Source organism: Argiope bruennichi, chromosome 11, assembly GCF_947563725.1.
Source record: "Argiope bruennichi chromosome 11, qqArgBrue1.1, whole genome shotgun sequence".
Lineage (NCBI taxonomy): Eukaryota > Metazoa > Arthropoda > Arachnida > Araneae > Araneidae > Argiope > Argiope bruennichi.
The window spans coordinates 91437080-91461393 of NC_079161.1; the positions used below are offsets into that span (position 1 = coordinate 91437080).

Consider the following 24314-nt stretch of genomic DNA (forward strand, 5'->3'; position numbering starts at 1 on the left):
AATTCAACAGAAATTAATATAATAAACATTGAATGTCCGATTAAATCCTGGCTCTTGGATAATGTTTGCCCCAAATGAAATCATATTAAAACAGCCATTGTATTTTTGAGTGTTCACTAGAAAATGTGATTCTTGCCTTTCACCGAAAAGCAATGAACGCAATGGCTCAGGGGGCGAAGTCAATAATGGCAATTTCACTTTGCTATTAAGGCAGCACAATCCAGACGTTTCTCCAGCAAACTTTAATGCGTCACAATGCTCGCAAACAACGTCTATTTGACCAATGCGAGCGAAAGGATGCGAGCTGTAATCAATTGTGCAATCGTATAGAAACGAATCGTATAGCTCGATTCAAATCAACAGTTGAAGCATCACGCCGAAGATTATCTCGCTGTTGTAATTTTTTCAGCTTTTTAAAAAAATAATAATGAATTATAAAAAATCATTTTTAAATACACAACGGAAAGTTGCAAATAATATTCCATTCGAAAGACCACCACCGAAGTTCAAGACATGAATTTAAACTGTCACAATCACAGTTCATTTTGAAGCAAAGCCGTGCTGAAAATCGTCTGCCAATCAAGAAAACTGGAAAAGTATCCTGGGACGCTAGAAACCAGCTTCTATAGATTCAACCTATTTCATTTTTTAGTAGTAGCAATTATTTTTAAATTGTAATGTTTCGAAGCCAAATGTTCGAATTATTTATGATCCTATCCGGAAACGTTTCTCAGAAATAAGATATTTTATTCGAATATGATGAATTTCACACGTTTTAATGAATTACTGATTTATAGAACATGCCGGCGTCCTGGCCTAGGGGTAGCACGTCTTCCCCGTTATCTAGGCCTTCCGGGTTTGAGTTCTGGTTCAGGCATGGTTGTTTGCTTCCTTGTGTTCTCTCTGTGAGGTGCGTGAATGAGCCCCCTTGTAAAAAGGGGTTATGCAAGCGAGTGTGTGTGTTCTATCTTCATTTGAGCTAGAAGTCAGACTTCTGTACTCGACTGCTCAGTGGTCTTTACCCTGCGCAAAAATTTGGCTTAAAATAGTTACACACACAAAAAATAGAAATTGAAAAAAGTGAAATTCTGCTTTTTGTTTAAGAAGTTTGAAAAATACTTTGACGTACACACGGATATTTAATAATTATCTTTTTGAAGTAATTGCTGTTACGTAAGCATGTTGCCCCGCCTCTCACTTGTAACGCCCTCTAGCGGTATATGTTAACAACGATCAGTCTTTGTAACATCATCGACGAAGCAGCAAGCCGAAAGGCAAGACTCAAACCAACTCCCGAAAGCGGAGAAACAATAAAATCTTTAAAATACAAAAAAGGTCCGTCATCATTATCGAACCTCTCCATTCTGGTCCTAGCGAGCCGGAGACGAATTAGCGAAAATATGGAGAAAAATAAAACTCAAAAAGCCAAAGAGTTAAATAGAATCCGTGGAAGGATAAGGGCGAAACTAACAAGTGTTAAAAAGTTTGTTTAAAGTAGTTCAACGGTTGAAGAAGAAAATAAATTCATATTCAGCTGTCAACAAAAGCTGGCAATTGTGGAAGAAATAAAAAATGAATTAGAAATTTTATTCAAGAATTATTTAGAAATCGACGAAGATGAAACGCTAAGCCAAAAGTGCGATCAAGAAATGTTGGATATCGAAGAAGAAAGAAACGAATTAGAGGTAAGTTTGAAATGCTTACTCTCTAATTATAATGTTAAGAAAAAAGTAATTCATAATATAAATGATCAAAATTCAAATTTGAATGCTTATATCAATCATATTCAATTAAAAACGAAACTTCCGGAAATTCCCTTACCGTTATTTTACGGAAAAATGGAAGAATTCAGTAATTTCAAAAATCAATTTATGTGTCTAATAAACGATAATATCGAATTAACGAATGATCAAAAGTTATTTTATTTAAAAGCTGCCCTCCGTGGTGAAGCTAAATTTATAGAAACAAGTGACGATACATTTGAGTCACTGTTTGCTGCTCTCGAAGAACGCTTTGAAAATAAGCGAGCAATTGTTGATATTCACATTCGAAATATGCTAAAACTAGAAAAATTAAATTTTGAGTCTCCAAAAGGTCTACGAAATATCACAGACACAATAAATAAAAGTCTGAGAGGTTTAAAAAGTTTGAATTTAGAATGTAATGACTTAACAAATGCTATATTAGTAAATATAATATTAGAAAGACTTGAGAAAGAGAGCAGAAAGGCATATGAAATTTCCATCCAATCAAAACAAATACCTTCATAGAAGGAGCTCTTGCAATTTTTAGAATCAAGAGCGATGGTACTCGATCAATTAGGGAAATACCCTACAATTAGCAAGTTCCACAAGGAATTTCAAGGCGCAATAAATAAGCCAAAAAACTTTCATCTTAATGCGAATAAACTAAGTAATGTAAAGCCATGTATTTTATGTAAATTTGAACTTCCTTTACAAAGATGCTCTGAATTTTTAAAACTGAGTGTTTCTAAAAGAATCAAGCTTTTAGAAAAGTATAACATTTGTAAGAACTGTTTGAAATTGCATAAGCCACCCTGCAAATCCACATTCCACTGCCGAAGCTGTCAAAAACTAGGCCATAATTCTTTGATACATCTGGATCCTGAACTCTTAAGTACGCGCCTTGCAGGGGTAACGCCCCCAGACGCGGGGGAGCAACTTTATGTAAACAATGAACCGTCTGGCTCATCGAGGTTGCGACAAAAACTAACCCCTGATGATGAGTCAGCGCTTACAAGTAACTCGAAACTATGTTCAAACATTCTATGCACCGCGCAGTTATTTATTGAAGATGCATTTGGTCAAAAAATAAAAATAAAAGCCCTGTTGGATTCTGGGAGTTCGGTAAACATAATAACTGCAGATTTGGAAAATTCTTTAGATTTGAAGCGGGAAAAGGTTAATGCATCCATCTCTGGTATTAACGGAGGAGAATTCTTCGTTAAAAATAAATTAACCACTACCATTTTTAATGAAAGCAATGATTTTTCCAGAACTGTATCATTTTTCATTATGCCTAAAATAACGCATTTAACTCCTTCTAAAGAAATTGATATCTCAAAAGTTAACTTCCCAAGTGAGATAAAACTTGCGGATGAGACTTTTCATATTCCTAGTAAAATTAATGCATTACTCGGATGTGAGTTGTTCTTTGATTTATTGAAGGCAGAAAAATTTAGATCATATGATAATTCACTCTTGTTACAAAACAGTGTGTTCGGATATTTAGTAACGGGAACAATCAACGGCAGAAATTCTCATTTCTTTTCTGGATTAATTTTTGAAAATGATAATCTGGAGAATTCTGTTAAAAATTTCTTTAACTTAGAATCTTTTCCTGATGATAATACAGATGATTCAGTCGAATCAAAAACATATGAACAAACTTACTGTGAGGAACATTTTCTTTCCACTCATAAGAGGGATAGTACCGGAAGGTATGTTGTTAAATTACCAATAATTGAAGAAAAACGTTCTACATTAGGCGATTCAAAAGAAATGGCGGAAAGGCGTTTAAATTTACTTTGGGAAAGATTAGATAAAAATAAAACAATGGCAATACAATACAAGGCTTTCATGGATGAATATTTCCAGTTAAATCATATGGAAAGAATTTTAGATTCTCCTGAAATTGCCAATAGTGAATATTATATTCCTCATCATGCCGTGTTTCGCCCAGAAACCACATCAACACCCTTGCACCCTTTTTGATGCATCTGCAAATTCTAACAATGGAGTTTCACTTAATTCCATTTTATTGAACGGCGGAACAATTCAACAGGAACTATTTTGCATCATTCCAAGATTCCGAACATATCAGTTTGCATTTAGTGCAGATATAAAGAAAATGTATCGCCAAATTTTGGTCGCAGAAGCAGATAGAGACTTGCAAAAAATTCTGTATAAACCTAATAGATTTGCTCCTGTGGAAACATACAGACTACGGACTGTGACATATGGAACAAAATGTGCTCCATTTTTAGCCTCCAGAACACTCAAGGCATTAGCTGAGAAGGGAAAAGGTGAATTTCCTCAAGTATCAGCACTTCTTACTGATGTTCATGTTGACGACAGTTTAACTGGTTCAAATAACTTACCAGAAACCAAGGCTTTACAACAGCAGTTAATAGAACCTTTAAGTAAAGGAGGCATGCAACTTCACAAATGGGTTTCCACCCACCCACCCACCATAGATCTACATTGCTTCTGTGATGCCTCAAATAAGGCCTACGCTGCAGTCATCTATGTGTGTTCAAAAAATAAATCCTGTGAAGTGAAAACAAGTCTTTAGTGCAGCAAATCGCGAGTGTATGCAATCAATAACGACTTTATGAAAGAAGTCAAAACTCTATGTGAATTGAATTTGCTAACTAATATTTCTAATAATTTTATTTAATATTTTAAATTTAAGTAACAACTATACTAAAATTGTAAGTTATCTTTTCAGATTTATTAATCATTTGAAGTGTTCTTCTAAAATGTAAAAAAGGTAAGATAATAATAATGGAAATTCAAACAGCATCCAACTTCTTGGTAAGCAAGGTGCAACCTTCTGAATTTTCAGAGGAAATTAATTATTTGTCAAAATGGCAAAATTAACTAAATTAGTACAACAAGTTTGGAAAAATTAGAAACGTAATTATTTGAATAATTTACATCTTAGAAACAAGTGGCAGTTTGCTAAGAATAATGTAAATTTTAATGATATGGTTGTAATCAAAGATCCAGATTTGCCTCCATATAAATGGAGACTGGGTAGAATTCAAGAATTAATAAAAGGTTCAGATGGTTTAGTCAGAGTTGTTGTGATAAGAGTTTTGAATGGTGTTATTAAAAGAGGCATTAGTCAAATATGTTTACGTCCAAAAAATTAATTGGATTTATATGTGTATATGATTGTAAATAATATATAGAGACTTTAACTCATTTGTATATATAAGAATTATTTCAGTATTATTTTGTGTAAATTTATATATAAGAATTATTTCAGTATTTTTTATTTGTTTTTACATTTATTCATTTTTTGTAATAATTCTGTCGAATTCATTGTCATATGTGAAATTCATATAGTGTCTGAATATTGAAATTGTGCAATTTCAAGGCGGGAGTATGTTACGTAAGCATGTTGCCCCGCCTCTCACTTGTAACGCCCTCTAGCGGTATATGTTAACAACGATCAGTCTTTGTAACATCATCGACGAAGCAGCAAGCCGAAAGGCAACGCTCAAACCAACTCCCGAAAGCGGAGAAACAATAAAATCTTTAAAATACAAAAAAGGTCCGTCATCATTATCGAACCTCTCCAATTGCAATTATTTATCTTACAGTTTACTAAGAAAATGCTGTACGGTAATAGCATAGTTGAATTCTCAATCTGTTAAAATGTTTTTAATATTGTTACGAAGCTCAGTCATTAAATTGGTAAAAACAAAACAAATCATTTAGTTAGTAGTTTTGACCTACTTGACAATTGTTGCAGTATTACCAAATCCTAAAAAATACCCCTAAGATCAAGATTAAATTTGATGTGATCGTAGTTTAACCCCCCGATTGACGCACTTTTCAAAAATCGCGAACTCGCCAACCATGAGCTTACGCCGTATTTTTCGGAGGAGTCCTAGATAAGAGAAAACGGGTGTGGCCATCTTTGGCGCGTTATCGCTAAAGGCGAAGAAGGGAGTTAAACTACGATTCCCCTTAACTTTTTTTTCGTGAACTTTTACGATATTTTATGGTTATTCTGCTATTCGGGTCTGAGACGAATCCAAAAAATCAAATATCATTAAAATCGGTGCAGCCGTTCTTCAGTTATAAATGGAGTAACTAACACGATTTACGACTTTGTTTTAAATATATAGATATATCTTACATAGAATGTGAACTCCAACATTTTTTAAATACAATATTGCGCCATTTGCAATTAAAGGATTAAAATATTGCTTTATTTTACTCTTGTGGTTCTTTGGACAAGCAACATATTGAACAATAATTAAATTTATAGTTAATAAACAAGCAACTTATTAAAAAAGAAATAAACTAGTATTTATTGAATAAGTAACTTATTGAACAGGAAATAATAGTTATTGAACAAGAACTAAACTAGTAATTATTGAACAACAAGTAAGCTGAATTATAACTTGTTTTATCTTTTCGTGCTAAGCAGCTCTGTTTTAGTCACAATTCCCTGTCATTTTTAAACAATTTGTGAGGATCCTATGTTACGTTAATTAAAAACTGTGTAGCTCATGATTCATCTTTTAGATTATAATGGTTAATGGTGTTTCAGGTCACTTTTAATCCGAACATTAAAAAAAAATCGTTCTTGGGATAGTGCCTATTGCATTGTCTTTAAAAATCATCATTGAAATCGTAACGAGTTTAATGAATGAAATTTGGTATATTGTCTTTGCATTAAAATTGCAGATACTTGTGAAATAATAGTTGAAATCCATCCATGTCTGGGTAAATCTTTTTCCATTTGCATGCAATGATGAAACTATTTCGTTGCCACATAATATTGCAATACCACATTTCTTTAAAGGCAATCATCGAACTAAACACTAATTTTTCGCCGCTGTGTAATTGTTGTTTACCCATTAGTTTATCCGGCCATGATTTCAAAATGACTTGACTTGGTGTCTAATGCTTCATAACGAGTGAATTTTTATTTCATTTTATTTTCATTATTTTTAGAAATAAAATGTTTTCTAAATTAATAAATAATTTCTATGAAAAACATTTAAATGTATTCTAATGAATTATGTAAAATACTAATTCAATTTTAAGTCCATATTAAATGAAAAAAAAATGAAAACATTATGAAACAATTTAGAAAATTTCTGAATGTTAAAACGGATTTTAAATGAAGAAAACAAATTAGAAATTCTCCAGCAGACAAAGCCAAAATCACGAACATACTGCAAGAGAATAAAATTACATCAACATGAAATTCGCGTTTTTAATTTCCATTTAAGTTTTTTGAAATATATCTATTTCATTCCTGGTCCAATACAAACAAACAGTTTCATTTCGAAAACCAATCGATGATAAATAGAATAGAAATTAATTTTTTGTTTGCAGAATAAAATCATATTAGTTACTGTCGTTTATTTAATAATAAAAAGAAGGATCCGAAGCTCCGCTATTTTCCAGGCATATGCTATGAGCCAATACAATTAAAATATATTAGGTTACATATACATAGGCATATTTTATCCTATAGAAATTATCCTCGCTCATGACATTAATATAAAAATTGTTTTACATTCTTGGCGAGTAAGTTTCAAATTCTTGGCTTCATCTTTTGGCGGAAACATTTAGCTGCAGAGCAACCATACAGCAAGCGCGTCACGCAGCGAGGGTATAATTTGTCTTCGTATGAGAATTTCCCCCATTATCCCTTGCAACCCCGAGCGGAGCAGAGAGAAATGAAATGCGTGCCTCTGATATCGATTATCAATTCGGAGCTATCAACGTTAAATAGATATTTTCTCTGAAACTAAACAAGAATAACAGCCTTCCTTTAATTCTTATATTCAAAAGAAAATATGAGAAATTCTTTTTTATATACATTCAATTCAGATTATTATTGAATGAATTAACCATTTATATCTATACCGCTTTTCCAAATTTTAACAAACATCATCATCAGCAAACAAACCGTTCTTTTGTCACGGAATTGCATTGTGCTGCAACTAAAGTCAGATTAAGAACTGTGTTTCGAGTTACTAAACCAAATGGTTAAATAATTGTGAATTCGAGATAAAGTGGCGAAAAAGCTAAAATGGACAATCATCGTTTAGTTTCGTAAAACTAATTCGTTTTTGGTGAATATTGAAAAATTGCCTGAAATTCGATTCTATAAAGAAGTCTGAGTATCACTTGGTATGTATGTGCATTAGATTATTTATTGAACTGTTTATAGATATTAATATTGGATTTCCTTTTTGACAACTCGAATAATTCTTATTTTATTATGCGTAACTGTAGTTTATCTGTAGTAAAGAAAAAATAATACTCGAATGTAAAACAAAACCAACTGTGAGATAGAATTTATTTTTTCACTTCTGTTTTGAAGAAATATATCAATTATCTATCATTGTGAAATTAATTACCAGAAATACCTCAGACTGTATAATGTATTGAAATTTTAGAGCTAATGTTTTATATTAGTTTAATTATATTTATTTTATTAACTCTAAAAAAATTGTTTGTTTTTATTTATCTGATCTGACTCCAGACAGCCCTGCATTCACTTTTATATCTAATACTGTTAAGGTTGATTTTCTATGCTTATAAATAATTTAATAATATAATTAAACTTATAAGAATCTGAACAATTATATTCGATTAAGTATTGATATTATTCTAATATTTTATAATTCATAGAATTTGTTTTTTTACAAACTTATTTATTGGCTACTAGAAAAATCAAATTCTTTAATAGAAGCGTATTTATCAATCACAATTAGAAAAATGCAATTGTTTTTTTAAAGAAAAAAAATATAATGAAAAATTTTAACAGACAAAATATGAAATTTCATGCAAATTGGAAAATCACCAAAAGAAAAATAGTTTAAAAATTTATTTTAATTCTTATTCTAAAAAAATGAAATGTTTTACCACATAATGAAATAAAACTATTAGTTCTTCATTATTTTGATTTGCTTTAAGTTTGAAAATCATTTAAATTTTCACAAATAAAAAAGAACTAGAATAAAATAGATAAAAATTGATTAATAGAAAATAAGTGGTACATGATTGAAAAAATAGAGTAAGTGTGATTGGAGAAATTAATTTGCTTACTAAAGGGAGTTTTCTAATAGTAAATTTAGTAATGAGATTATACCAAACAAATTTCAATATATATTAAGTGAAGAGTAGGAGTTATTTTTATTCCTTTTTCTATCCCACACCCCCATTTTTTTTTTCTAACTACTAATTTATTATTACATTTTAGCAAAAAATTTTCCCAGAAATTCATTTTGCAATATTACACCTATGGCAAGTAATTCCACATATAGAGTCTTTTAACTGGGATTTTATGATTTAAGATTAAAAGCATTGTTTCATATGAACTGTATAAACATAAGTGTAAATGTTAATCCAGTTGGTTCAAAAATTCACATATTTTACTAAAAATAGCGAGCAAATTATTAAGATAACAATTATTATTAAATGAATTTAAAGATAAAAATGTTAAAATTTGTGTAACATTCTCAATCGCAACAATCTTTATGTCTCATAAGAGCAAATTGATAAAATAAATTGATTACTAATTTCCAAAGTTTAGATTCCATTTGCATATTACTTTTTCTCAGGATTCTAAGGCACTGAATTATTTTGTCCTAACTCTTTCACATGCCTTTTCAACATTATTTTTCAATTTCTTCTAAATTATAGATTCATTTTTCAACTAAGTTGTCGTTTCCAAAAATTGATTGTAATTTTTAAAAATTGTTTTCAACCTCATTAAAAAAAAATGAAAATTTTACAATAAAACTTTATACACTTGCTTAATATTGAAGACCATCCTACAGTAAAAAAATGCTCAAACCTATGCAAAGAGTGAAAAAATTACTCAAACAGTTTCTGCAGTTTATTTTTAAAAATTGAATGAAAAAAAAATTATAAAAATCTGAAGACATATTCTGTATTTTCTCTCTTATTTTAATTGTATTAATGGTATTTTGAGAAACAGATTCAATTGTTCATAATTTATTAATATGATTTATTAGACATATTTTCAAAACATATCATGGATGAATTTAGGTTGCCATTAACCACAAAAACTTTGCTTAATTTTTTGGATTACTATGTAAATACCATGAAATGAAAGAGCTTTGGAATATATATTCTTTTCATAAGGTTCAAAAGCTTTTCAAAGAATATTATTTTTTGAACAAATTTTTCATCTTGCTTTCTGTATCCTTAATTGAGTTGAACTTTTATTTTGGTCTTTGTAGTTTCTATTTTAGAGCCTTGTTTTCTATAAAATTATATATATTAATCTATATGTTCCCTATAAGTTAAATTTTAAAACTGAACTGAATTTAAATTAAAATTTCACTGCAATTGGGAGAAGGCGAATAGAAACTAAAAATAACATGTTTCACCAGAAGGCATAAACTTTGTTTTTGTAAAAGAATGACCAATTTTCAATAAATTTCTATTTCAGTAAAAGTTAGTTGATGAAGAGGATTCCCCTCTCCCCTTTTTATTTGAAATATATTCCTTAAGAAGGAAATCTATCCTCCCACTTCTAGATTTGAGGTAGTATCAGCTAACTCTTAACAACCTCTTATGGGAAGAGTTGTACTGTAATCGGTGATGTGCCTTAGGACTTATCCATGGTTTTTACCTTTCCTTTGGCAGTGTTCAGATCAGACAAAATTTCAGTGTGCTCTTGGGCATGTTTACATTTACATTTATAAAAGAATTCAATAGTCTTTTTTTTACTGCAATAACTATGCATAAAATTTTTTACTACATTTTTAGAAATTATTCTAAATATACCGATACTAAATTGTTAATGGATATCCAAAGTTCCTGAAAAAATTTATTTTTATAGAGATTTTTTGATGTGTTGAAGTTTGGCTGTATTTTTCAGAGTAAGTTGTGTGTCTTTATTTTAATATAGATTTATCATTGAATAAATCTTTCATCTGGTGATTTCCTACTAAAAATGCAATTAAAATTGTATTTCAAATATTATTGAAATTAAATGCGAGTAGAAAGTTTCTTTGGTATTTATATATTTTGGCAGCCCCTAATTTAATCGCCCGGTTCATTATGTATAAAAGTTAAGGTTGCAGTAGGTATAATGGAGCTTGGCAACTTTGGATATATTTAAAGTTGCCAAGTAAAGCCCGGGGATGGCTACAATATATTACGTGTAATACATGGCTTTGTTTGGGCTCATTACCATTGAATGTGCTGTTTGATATTGTAATTGTTATAATATTGTAATTGTATCAAATGAATTTTTAAACTCTTTACGGCTGGTTTCTTTTCCTGATTTATTTTAATTACCTTTTCTGTGTATATTGGCTTCTAGTGCTTTAAGGGTTTTACTTCTATTGCTGTAAATACCTCAAAATAAAATTTAAAAAAATATAATTAATGACTTTTAATAAGACTCATACAAGGGAAAGAAACCTTGTTAATTTGAAAATAAAATGTCCAATATTTATGTCTTTTCTGTTATCAAAGGAAGAAAACCAAAGATAAAAAATTTAAAAAAATAATGAAAATGATTTGAATTTCGTTAAAATATTGAAAAATATAGTTGTAAGATATTCTTAAAAATATTCTTTATAATTAAATTAGCAAAATATATATATATATATATATATATATATATATATATATATATATAGCTATATATAGTGATAAAATTTGTATAAAACAAAAGATTTTTTTAAAATTATTAACTGATGAAAGAAATCATTTTTACTATGAAATGTTCTTGAACTATGGAAAAAAAAATACATGAATGTTTTTAATTTTATTTTTTAATTTAAAAAAAACAATAATTGCAAAATTTTGAATTTTTCGGTAATTTGAGTTTTTCCCTTGTCTAAGAATCTTTGTATTCACTGAATATTAAAATATTGTCGTTAATTACGATTTGTTTTGAGTAATCATTGACATAGAAATAATTAGTTATTTTATTAAATCAACAGGAGTGTTGCCCCGAAACTTTCTCGCATACTCTCCAGTAAAGGTGTTATCGCCCACACCCAGCAAAAAAGTTGTGGAGTTTGGGCAGAGAATGCCTTGCATTGCATTGGCGTACAATACTCACGAAATATTAACCTTTGACGAGAATTTTATTTTTTAGAGAATCTGTCTTACGATCAGTGGCATCAATTCATTAATTGGATTGATGGATTTTTTTTTTTCCCAAGTGGCCAGAACCATTACTATTCCCGATCAGGAAGCTCCGACTGCAGCAGAGGAACTGCTTGGAAACAGAATTTTGCGTTACGGCTTGCCTATAAATTTGCATTCGGATCGCGACACACATTTTCATTTCTCTCTTTTTTCTGAGCTTTTCAAGCTTTTAGGAATTCAATGAACACTAGAGGACAATAGAATGAACAATGGAGCGACAACATTGCATTTTGAAGCAATGTCGCGATGTAAAGATCCATGTCATTTTTTATTATTTCTTTTAAAGAAATCAGATTGATTGAGACGCACAGTTTTTACCTTTTTCCTGGACTGTCGAAGTACTCCCAATGAAGTGATTAGATAGAGCGGATCGAAAATCTTTTTGGCCAACTTTGCACTCTCTTTGGAAGACCAAGTGAAAAGCCTTCTTTAACGAATGTATACATGAAGAGTTGAGCGGCACTTTTGGAAAGTGTACACGCGTAGACAGCAGGAGAATTAATCTGCAGTCAAATGAATGAAAATGTGTTATGATGCCAGAGTAATAGATCGCCATTTTATGGGGAATGTCGTATTTGAATGTATTATTACCCGAAGACACGGAGGGGGTTGAGACCGAAATAGCAACTCGATAAGGAAGACCCTTATTCTGTCGTCAAGAACTAACTGATGTTGTCTGTTGAATTCGTAGTTGTCTAACGCCAAAAGATATTCACGTCTATTAACTAATACAGAACAATAACTCATAGGTATGGATAATGAGCCTGAAGAGGGAGGCATTGTCACAATTCTACAACATTTCCTCCTTGCAGATAGTTTTATGACAAAGAAAAGAGTTCTGCGATTAAGGTAAGGTGGTACCAAATCTATGATTTCTTATTTCGCCAGAGTGTGATTATTTTCAAACATTGTATCCTTTTAAGTTTGATAAATTGCTGTGTATTTGTAAATTTCATTTATTTTGATGATTATTCAAACAACAAGAGGAATCTCGTTACATTTTCGCATCGATCTACATTGAATGTATAAGCCATGACATGGTTTTCCAATTATTATACTCTGTTTCACCCTAACTTGGCAGTAGTGTAAATTCTAGGCATGCCGAATCGCAGTCGTCATCAGGGGAACAGGGTTACTTTAAAGTACAAAGTTACTAGAAATGCAGATCGCTGGCGAAACTTTATCTCGCAAATTTTTCGCCAAATGGTAAATATTTATTTACTTTATCATATTATCACTTTATCAGAGAATTAATTGTTTCCTTATTTTCATTATTTTTTCAATATTATTGACACATTATTTTAATAAATCATTAAAATTATTTCATTTCGTTTCACTGTTTTTCAAAAGAAAACAATATATCTTTCAATATTCTGTAAAGCGTAGTTCGGCTAATGTTTTTCGAAAAGATATTTATATCATCGTTCACATCTTTTAAAACTTTATCTAATGTTGGGATCTCATTTCTGCAAAAAAATGCATGGATTTTTCGTCAAATACAGAATAATGTAAAATCATCATATTTTACAAGACCTGAATGTTTATCTACTGAGCCTGGTCGCTTCTTTCCAGGGGTACTTAAAGGATGCTTTTATTTCTTTTTTCAAAAGGAAAACTGTTCATTGCGAAACATCTGTAAGATGCGAAACTTTATCGACGATTTGATTGATAGAATCTTAAGGGTCTTCTCGGAGTCGAGAACAAACATTTAATATATTTCTGCGTGCTGCACTTTTTGTTTTTTTCACTCGTCTTGAAGGTGTGCACAGCGTAGTCGGTGATAACACTTTCTCTTTTTCAACCATTTTAAAAGTTAATAGAAATGACGAATCGAATAAATATTCACCAAACAAAACTAATAACTACTAATGCGATTAATAGTATCAAAAATATCAGCTGCTAAAAAAGCGAGAATAAAAAAGTACGAAAGATGATAATGGTTGCGAACTGAATGAAGTTGAGTTGGCGGAGACGTAAAAGAAAAGCGCGCCAAATATTTGACCTTGAAGACCGGTTCTAGCCAAAGTGAAATTCATTATGTCAATCTTTTAGTTTTATTCGTTCGCTTTATTTACAAAATACTTGACATATAAGCACTTCTAACTTGAGAATAATTTTAAATACATATTGATAAAAAAATGATTTCTGTAATTTATGATATTATTTGATAAATTTCTGCGCATTTTAACTATTTTAAAGTCGGAATTGATGGGGAACTCTTTCCCAAAGCGGAGCGTCACATTTTCTACCTTTAACAATACTGCCAAGTTAGGGTGAAACAGAGTATAGAAAATCGACAGGGTTGCCGCCTCGCAGGGAAAATGCAGGGGATTCGAAAATCATTTAAAAATAGAGAAATTTGAAAATTTTCATAAATACCGGGAAAATACAGGGATTTTGTAGTTTCTTAATTCCTTCCCCACCCTTTTTTTTTCATGTAAAAAATTCCGATCTGTGAACATTGCAAGAATAAAAACTTTTTTACTTTTAAAAACATTAAGAAACTTTTTAGTTAAAAAATTTTTAGTTTAAAAATAATATTTAAAAGCTCAACATTTATGGTCATTAAAACTTGTTGCATCTCATTGGTCCTCTAATGCATTCAATGATATATCGAAATCGAATCGCCAGCGATGACCACACGTCAGCAAGTAAATATCACATAAATAAAAATGATGTTCTCGGCATTGTCAATTCAGATTGTTTGCTGGCGCACACACACTCTGATTTCGAAAATTAATTCATTTGAAAATATAAATCATTTCCGATTTCTATAAGATATCGGATACTTGATTGGCCTCGCGGCGAGTTGCAGCGGACTGTTTTGCAAGCGCGCCTGTGAATTTCTTGCCAAGTGTTCATCGACTCCAAATGGTATTTTTCTTTTGTAACCTTTTTATATTTGTGAAATTGTACATGAGTTAATTATCAGGATGTTGCAGATTATTAACCAGTTACAGTCAATTTTGGCAGAAAAAACAAGCTTCCTGTTTTTATTATATGTCCTAAAAGTCAGAAACAAAAGAAAATCAAAAGTCGTCATTAAAAATTTTATCTCGTTCGCAATTCAGAGTCAAAAATCCCAAGGTTAAAAATATACTTGTCTACAAAATTGGGCTTCAATTTGTTATCAACTATGTATCTTCCATCTGGACCACTACAGCGAAGACGTAAGGCAAATAACTGATAGCTCTCCAAATAAAGCTGCACGCCGTATCTGTATCACGACTTGACTTTTTAGAAATCCACATATATAAAAAGTTCACCAATTCATTTCAGTTGACCGCTCCCATCAGGATTTTTCTTCATACCAGCATGTGTGGTCTCCCCAAAACTTTCTAGCATACTCTCTAATAAATATGAAGTTATGTTTTACAAGCTTTTTTTCCAAACCAGTTAAAACCAAAATTTGACATAGAGTTAAAAATGCTGTCACAAAATCAATACCGAAGCCCAGGTATTTAAGTGTGTTTTTGTGTTTTTTGAGTTAATGCGTTTATATGCTCCTGAAAGTACAGACGTTTAACCACTTGATGAATTTGAACTAAAATTTAGATGGGTGTCTTCAATAAAAATGTTAAATCTATGTACCGAATTTTATCAATCTAGTTTTCCTCGCTTTATAATTCTCGTGTCACATTATATTTCAACATTCGGACAGACAAACTTCCTCTCAACAGATTTTGCTCTGAATTAGATATAAATCTTAAAATTATATGTAAGACCACATACTAAATTTAATCTATCTAGCTCAAAGCGTTTTTGAATTATTGTTGTAGCAGGGGGACTTATTCCAAAAGTGTGTTTTTCGAATTCCTTGAGATCTAAAACGTGGAGATTTGTCAAAATCTCGAGTTAAAATTTTTTTTTAGCGACTGCAGCACTTTTATTATACTTTCTATGCGTTAATGTAAATACTGAATACCGACAAGGAAGTGTTAAAAAAATGTCCGTTGACATTTCATGGCAAATTCCATGAAAACCAAGTCTCTTTAATCTGCCAAGCTCCTTTTACAAATCTCACTTATTGAAATTCTTATATTGTCTATCACAGGCGATGAAAATTGCACCGAGTCTATGAAACAATATAGGCACCTTTTGCAAGTTCCGGTTTTGTTTTAACCTCTCAAACTTAGCAATAAGTAACTTCTGTTGCATTTTTATGTCGTTTGTTTGTTTTTGAACGAAATTTTTTAATAATAAAATTTTATTGTGAAAAGATTGATCATCCGTTTGTTCTTTCGTTTCAGATAGAGGTATTGTGGCAGATAGGTACAACAGATCGACCTGTTTTCAAATGTCCTTAACCATCAAGCATATATTACAGTATGAACCAACTTCCAACAGCGAATTTTATTTTCAAGACATAAAATGTGAGCGTCATCTGTAAGGAAAACAATAAACGTAGGAGAACATAAAATATCGTGTATGCGATTTTAAAGAACCGTCTGTCGGAAAGTGAAAAGACAATTTTACAATCGATGGCAATGGACTTGTACCCGAAGACATTAGAGGATCTTGCTCTCAGAAGGGCGGCGGTTATTCTGTGTAGTTGCCCTAACATGTATATGTTTGCTGCAAGAATGAAGGATGCTACTAAAGAAGAATTTGAGCCAGAAATAGATAAAATCTCGAGAAATATTGTAGCTAATTTTTCGTTGCCTCTAATGCTGGAGCAGGATTTGCTTGGAGCAATGAAAGCTGTTTCTAGGGAAATAATAAAATGGGTGAAGTTTCATGAAAATTTTTTAGAGCAATATGATGGAGTTTTGTCTAGACTAGAGAACCTAGAACATATATGTTGGACACGCCTCGGGACTGTGGACTACGAGAAAACGGCCCAAGTACTGATCCGCAACAAAAAGTTAAGCACCGAGCAGTGCTTCAAACTTGCCTGCCTCTATTGTTTCTTTCAAGATATAAAGGAACTTTGGAAGGAAGTACCCTATTCGTACAAAAAAGTTTTTTTTAAGGTTAACCCTTTGCCGATTACAGAACCTAGAATAGTGGTTTTTTTTTATTGTTTATTAAATCGCCGAGGATATCAGGAGGAATTAATTCTTCCACCAGAGCAAAGAGATTTATCTTCTATCTTTGAATATATGTTTGAATATGTCGCACTTCAAGGTTATAGAACTGCAACTCAGTATTTTTTTCACAAGTTAAACCTCTTGGACAGATTACACATAATAACAAGGTTAGCTGTACGTGTAGCAAAAATGCGTTCTTTTGATCGTTGTTTCTATTTGCACGAGTACCAAAAATATAGCGACGTTTTGCGCTTTTTGATGAGCCATATGCGTGTAAGTGAACAACGAGAACTGTGTCGTAGTGCGCCGTTTGAAACCCTTAAGTGTCTTCTGGATTGGCCCTGGCAATTTGAATTCTTGAGACACGCAAAATATATATTGCAATTCTATCTTCTCACAAATGAAAAGTACAGCCGGTTGCTTTTCATTCTGGCCCATAACAGTTCTTCAGGATTCAACTATCCGAAATTGTTCCGAATATTTTTTCGCATGAGTCCGAAGAAATATAAAAATTATACGTTGACTCATTACTCGCATTTCTTGCCTGAATTCATAAAGATCAACGATGTTGTGACCGTAAAATTTATTTTGAGGCATTTGAATGTGAAAGAGAAAGTGAAACTTCTGGCCAACAAAAGTATGGGGTGTAACTTTATACCTGCTCTTGTAACTGCAGGCAAGTGGGATTTCCTAAGACTCTTCATTCGTGAATCCCAGTTAGCGAATGAAAGCAAAGACCGTCTCGTGGCATATTTTCGATTGCGGTTTCCTGAGGACTGGAAAAGCGAGTGGTTCCGAGAGTTTGTGCGTGAAATTCGTACAGATCAAAGCGGAGCAAAGTACGATCGATGGGCCTCCGATTGCAAAAGAGTATTTCGACGTGCGGTGAGGAAACGCCGCAATGAAGATCATTCCGAACAGCCTAAGAAATTACTTAGAGCAAATTAAGTTCGAGAACGAAGAACGTGCGTGGCCGAAAGGAAAACAAATATGGATTTTAACTTTAATTTATATACGGGGATAAGTAGTACTTTATGGGATTTCTTTGAAAATTTTCAGATTAGGAGAGGGAAATTTGGATACCTTTGAAGTTATGCTGTAAACGATAAGGGTTTTTATAACTTCACTTAAGGACGTATTAATCCCTAGAAAGGGAAATTTTCGCACGAGTTTTCCCTCTATTATGGGGGAAATGCAAGCAATCTGGACAACAACATACCCGAATGAATGTGTAAACAGAATTGATTTGAACTGATTATCTTTATTTTTAAACGCTGAATCCGTGGCCTCCTGTGTTTTTGAAATGATTGTGAAGTTGAAGTGAAATTAAAAAGCAAGAAAGGACTGATTTTCTAGAAAAAGCTACAAATAAAAATGCTTGTTTGACATAGCATGAACTACCAGTAATTGTGAAGATTAATTTAATTATTTATGTTCGATTTTTCAGAAGATGAAATGAACACAAATTTTTGTTTTCATCCATAATTTTTGCAGTCATGAATTATCTGGCTATGAATGAATTATTCACTTGTTGAGAAAACTTCGAAATGACAAAAAAATATATATTTATCTATTTAAAATAATAAAAGGAAAAAAACTGACGAAGCTTTTACCTAGCCCCATATATAGATCCGATTTCGCCTATTTTTATATGATAGGAAAAATCATGGTCCCGTGATATGTCATCTAGTTTCATCTGCCTCCTTTGACCTCTATTTTTATGAGAATTTTTTTTAAAATGTGTTCTTACTATTTTGATAGGAAAAACAACAACAAAGTTCCTCTATCATAATTTTGGTACCAAATTCGAAAGTTTTTGTTTCGAAAGGTTTCTTATGGTTTCTAAAATCATCACCAATAGTTATCTACCTTTTACTTTTCCAGATATATTGTAGCATATAATTTTTGTAAGGTTGTCAGCCTTGGCAACCGGATCTAATTTTGTTACCAACTGACAATTTCGTTACTTCCAAGCATAGCCAACCACCCTGCGTGCTGTATCTTTATTCTGCAAGTGTCATTTGAAATAATGCTTTGTTTACTTTTACATATATTATTATAATTATAATTTTACTATATGTTTGCTGTGAGAAGATGCAGCTCATTATGTTGCCTGACACAACTAAATTAATCTTTTCAATGCTATTCTCCGTCGATGACCGTTTTGATGCTTTTTATTGAGTTTTCTAGAGCCAATTTTAAAGAAACTAATTTTGCGAAATTTGGCTCATTTCTTGTGGGATGGCATTACCATATAAATTTCATTTTGCAATATCTCTCAAAAATCGAGCAAAAGGAGGTAAACAGCACCTGGTAATCTACGTAGAAGACATTTGTTTTCATGTGATGTAAAAATCGGCGACATCAGTATTTTGCATATTTTACTAGTAGTTGTTGACTATGTATATTTTTAAGTTTTTTCATCCTCACAGAATGTACACTGAAGTAGGGGATTCTGCAGTTTTACTCGAGAATGGACGGTGGTCGAGAAATGGGAACCATCGACGGCATATCAAGGCTTAACTAACTTTCATATGAAATAGAAATTGACGGAATCGGTACTCTATGACATTCCCAATTACTTTTCAATGGAAATAATTTGGTAGAACAGCTGGACGCCCACGGGGCTAGTAATTTATTAAAATGAAAAACTTTCTGTTGAAGTGATATTTCTTAAGGAAAACAAACAAAATCAGTCTATCTAAGGAATAATGTTATGCTGGACGTATTTAAGATTTTAAGCTACCTAGCAGAGGAATTCCTTTTTTTTGTAAGTTCAATTTGTAATTTTATTTTAAATGGTTGGTTATTAATTTTCATCCCAGTTAAGTATGAATAGGTCGTGCGTATAGAATTGCATCCTTTTTGGACGAAGGTTTTTGTATCCACATTGTCCCAAACGAGATTATAGAGAGAATGCATTTTTGTATATGATGTGGGGTTATTTGCATATTGTGTATTCAGAATATTTTGCATATTATCAATTGTATATAATGTGAATTACTGTGCTGTGTATATTATATGCATTTTGTGAATTGATCCTTGATGAATGATAATCCAAAACAAAATTGAACATAACTGAATTTGTAATTAGTTGGAATAAGAATTCGAATTTTATGTAAAGTAATTTTGAAATTCGAATCAGAAATGGTTCCTTTAATTTTTTTGTAAAGTTAATTACGTGAATGAATATTCCATATATTGTGAATTTTATATGTGATGTTGCAAAACAAAATTGAACATTATAGTTTTTCTTTTAATTTAAAATTGACCGAAACGTTTTTTAAAGGTTTAAGAAAGAATGAATCATTTATTAAATAAATGAAAAATATTTTTCATTAATTTTTTTTTTACCACAAGATATTAAAATTTGGAGAATCGCTTCATTTACAATTTTCTTTTTTTTTTCTTTTTCTAATGTTATAAGATATTTCGTTAAAAACAATTCTATTATTCATTTTGTAATTCAATAAAATTTATGTATGGATATTTTATATACTGCAAATTATGTCTTTGTTTTGTGATATTACAAATCAAAACTGGACAATGTAGCTTAGTAATTTTTTTGAAATATTTGTTTAAAGGAATGATTTTTTTTATGAGAAATCTAAAAGTTTTTGGTAAAAAATATTAAATGTTATGTCGTTGTTTTTTCCATGCTTTCTTAAGCACTGAAAGGCAATGGAATAATTTCATAAATGTGTCTCTGTGTTATTGGTATTCGAGGTGTGAAAATGTTTTCAATTCTTTGTGCAATTTTTAAATTCATGTCAAAGTTGATTTGAAATTGTAATAAAATGTTTATCATATTGCTTCTTACTTTTATATTTTCTGGATGTGAACCAACTACCTGATAGCAAATCTGTTTGACTTCTTGTTTCAACACGTTTAGGCTACACGATTTCTGAAATATTTGAGAATTATTTTTTTTATCTATCGCTGAAATAGATTCTCAAATTTTATTAACTGAAATAAATGGCCTCCTCTCTGATTGTCCAAAGTCTTTTTGACTGAATTTGAAAGTAATCTTTTCATGCTTTACGTCCGTAAATTTAATCCAAAATAACCTTAATATAATATCTGATATTCAATCGGATATTAAAAAAAAATGCACTGGCCGTTCAATGTTTGATTTACAATAGAAGAAAATAATTCTTTTCCGTAAGCTGGAAGGAAAGCTAGATTTTTATTCGTGTAAGTTACTATTTCCAAATTCCTTTCAATCCTTGGACTAAAATCAGAGACAATTTCAGAAAATAAAATTGAGAGAGAATGCACTTCTCGAAACATTCTTGCACTCGCTTCAATTAATCTCCCCCCCCCCCCCAGTTCTCCCCCCTTTAAATTGTGGGCCTTGGATAAGGCCACTAATATCTTGAATTCCGTTCACTAAAACAATGCAAAATAATTAAAACTGACAGTTCTGGTGATATATATTTGCATGAATTTGCCGGTTTTACTGAATCTATCTTGAAAATACTTGTTTAGGAAGCCTGTTTGCAGACCGACTCACGCCAAAATTTGACACAAAACTAAAATTGTAATCACAAGAGAATATAACGAATTGAACGATGATGAACTTGTGTGCTAAATTCTATTTTCATTGGATCTTTGCGTTTTGTAATTATTGAGTCCACTTGTACTCAAACAGCAGAACAGACAGACTTCCTCCGAACAGATTTTTCTCAACATTTGATTGAATTGGTGAAAACACTGTTTATGAAGTTTCATTTTCTACTTTAAAGCGTTTTTGAGTTGACTTCCTTAAAGATAGTCAAAATGACAAAAGACTGTTTCACTGTCTCAGGGAGGTCCAAAACGTATAGTTTCATTAAAATTTCGAATTTGAGTTTTTTGAACGTTACAATACTCTCTTTATACTTCACTTACGATGAAGTAAAAATGAAATGTGACATATTGAAGCAACCATATGTAATTTTTATATTCCTATTGAATAATTTAGTATTTATTGAAAAATAAATAATTCCAAAGTACAAATATTATAGAACCACTATACAAATCTAGACATGTTGCAAAGTTTGTGTAACTGAAGAGCGTTGAAGTTTTTAGCAGGTTCCAAAACTTTGCATCATTCGGTAAGAACTGAAAGTTTATCTGTGCACTTTAAACATATTTGAAGAAATGAACTATCGTTTGCAAATATTGTTCTTTCAATTAAATGCAGACGATAATGATTTATGATAGAAAGTAGGAATTTATCGTTTGATTTGTCATTGATATTGGAGGGAAAAAAACCCATCTTTTTTTATTAATTGATTTTGAAGCTAAGATCTTCAAACCAAATAACCGTCAAATTCCTAAAACCACTATAAAAGGGTTTTCTTTAAAAAAATATATATATATATATAAACAGCTAAAAAATACGCAGTTTTGGGAAATTTTTAATTTATTCGGTTTTACTTATTGATATCATTAAATTTCTTTTCTTTATTTCAATTTTATTAGTTGTATTCAAGTTTTTAATGTTTATCACACGTGCATTTAATCAATTTCATACTGTAAAAATTATAAAATTAATTTTTTTTTTTTTTTTTTCATTTTTTTTTGAAAGTGGCGACGTAAATTGTTATTATCTGCTCTGGATTACCCTGCACGATGGACAGTTCTACGCAGTGAGTGAGGGTATTCCGCCCACATGGCTTTGGGGTGAAATATTGTGAATTAAAAGTAAAAGCATTATTTAAGATCAATTTTATAAACAGAAATGTAAATATGAATTTTCCAAAAATGTTTTTACTTTTTTATAGTAGTTTTCAACTTTCTTCTTTAAATCAGCATCATGGTCAATAATTGTCGGTTTGAACTTTTTTCAATGATATGAAACTCTATTAAATACGTCGCATATAATTTCGAGGCATCTATAAAATTTGCAAAATAACCACAAAGTAATGCTTTTTTTGTACGGAGCAATACCGAGAACCATGATGCGCCGACATAGAATTTATTCATTCAACAGGTCTTATTTCAAAATTGATACAAGAAATGGTCCATTCTAATGGAAAAGGCCAGTAATAGTATTTGCAGATGAAAGTTGTTTTTCTAACTTTGAAAAATAATTAACTCACTGCCGAAATTGTAAGGAAAACTTCCAATATTCGATTATCTATCTTCTCTCTATTGACCGTCTCAAAGAAGGTACACCAGTCATTTCCCATTGTTTCTCAAGAATGATTCGCCTAAGATTATGAAAATATTGATTTTCCTAAAATTGTAATATTCAAACTTTATAAATCGGTGAGATTGGATAGCAGAAGATAGAAATGCTGATTTATTTAAAAGGATAGGTTTATTTATTTCATCTCGCAGAATACATTTCCATTAGACCAAAGGGTTGTCTAAAATTTAAACATCAAAGTATTTTAAAATATATTTATTGACTGAAAGAAAATAAATTATTCGAATTGACGTCATTTAAATCCTTTTGAACATAAAACTAAAAACTATACTTTGCCAAGAATCAGATAAATTTTTGTTGAATATTTCTTCGAGATATATAAAATATGAAAACTATTCTGTAGAGCACATAAGTCTTTAGAGCCCGACAGCTCTGCTTTCAATTCTGATTTTTTTTAAAAAGGACATGCTTGATTTCTGTAAAAAAAATGCCTTTACATTAATTTCAGTTGAATCATTTGCATTATAATTTTAAGTTGGAATTTTTCGGGGGCTGATAGAAAATTAGAGATAAGTAGAAAATGAATAAGTAGTACTTATAATGATGCTGAATGTGTAGTACGTATAATGAAGCTGAATGTGTAGTACGTATAATGAAGCTGAATGTGTAGTACGTATAATGAAGCTGAATTTGTAGTACGTATAATGAAGCTGCATGTGTAGTAGTTATAATGAAACTGAATAAGTAGTACTTATAATGAATCTGAATGTGTAGTACATATAATGAAGCTGAATGTGTAGTACGTATAATGAAGCTGAATATGTAGTACGTATACTGAAGCTGAATATGTAGTACGTATACTGAAGCTGAATGGGTAGTAGCTATTATGAAACTGAATAAGTAATACTTATAATGAATCTGAATGTGTAGTACATATAATGAAGCTGAATGTGTAGTACGTATAATGAAGCTGAATATGTAGTACGTATACTGAAGCTGAATATGTAGTACGTATACTGAAGCTGAATGGGTAGTAGCTATTATGAAACTGAATAAGTAATACTTATAATGAAGCTGAATGTGTAGTACTTATAATGAAGCTGATAGTGTAGTATGTATAATAAAGCTGCATGTGAAGTACTTATAATGAAACTGAATAAGTAGTATAATGAAGCTGAATGTGTAGTACTTATAATGAAGCTGAATGTATAGTACTTATAATGTAAAGTT

General features: G+C 31.1%; 1 protein-coding gene across 4 annotated transcripts; it reads left to right on the forward strand.

The window, feature by feature from the left end:
• Window positions 1-7428: 7428 nt before the first annotated feature.
• Window positions 7429-20315, forward strand: LOC129957173 (uncharacterized). Of its 4 annotated transcripts, XM_056069363.1 has the most exons (3): window positions 7429-7907; window positions 12668-12767; window positions 16169-20315. In XM_056069363.1, the coding sequence occupies exon 3, from the start codon at window positions 16400-16402 to the stop codon at window positions 17894-17896; it is 1497 nt and encodes a 498-aa protein (XP_055925338.1). In that variant the 5' UTR covers window positions 7429-7907; window positions 12668-12767; window positions 16169-16399; the 3' UTR covers window positions 17897-20315. The 4 variants fall into 4 exon arrangements, with proteins under 4 accessions (XP_055925338.1, XP_055925336.1, XP_055925340.1 ...); XM_056069361.1 differs by lacking the exon at window positions 12668-12767; XM_056069365.1 differs by lacking the exons at window positions 7429-7907; window positions 12668-12767 and adding an exon at window positions 12796-13124.
• The last annotated feature ends 3999 nt before the right edge of the window (window positions 20316-24314 follow it).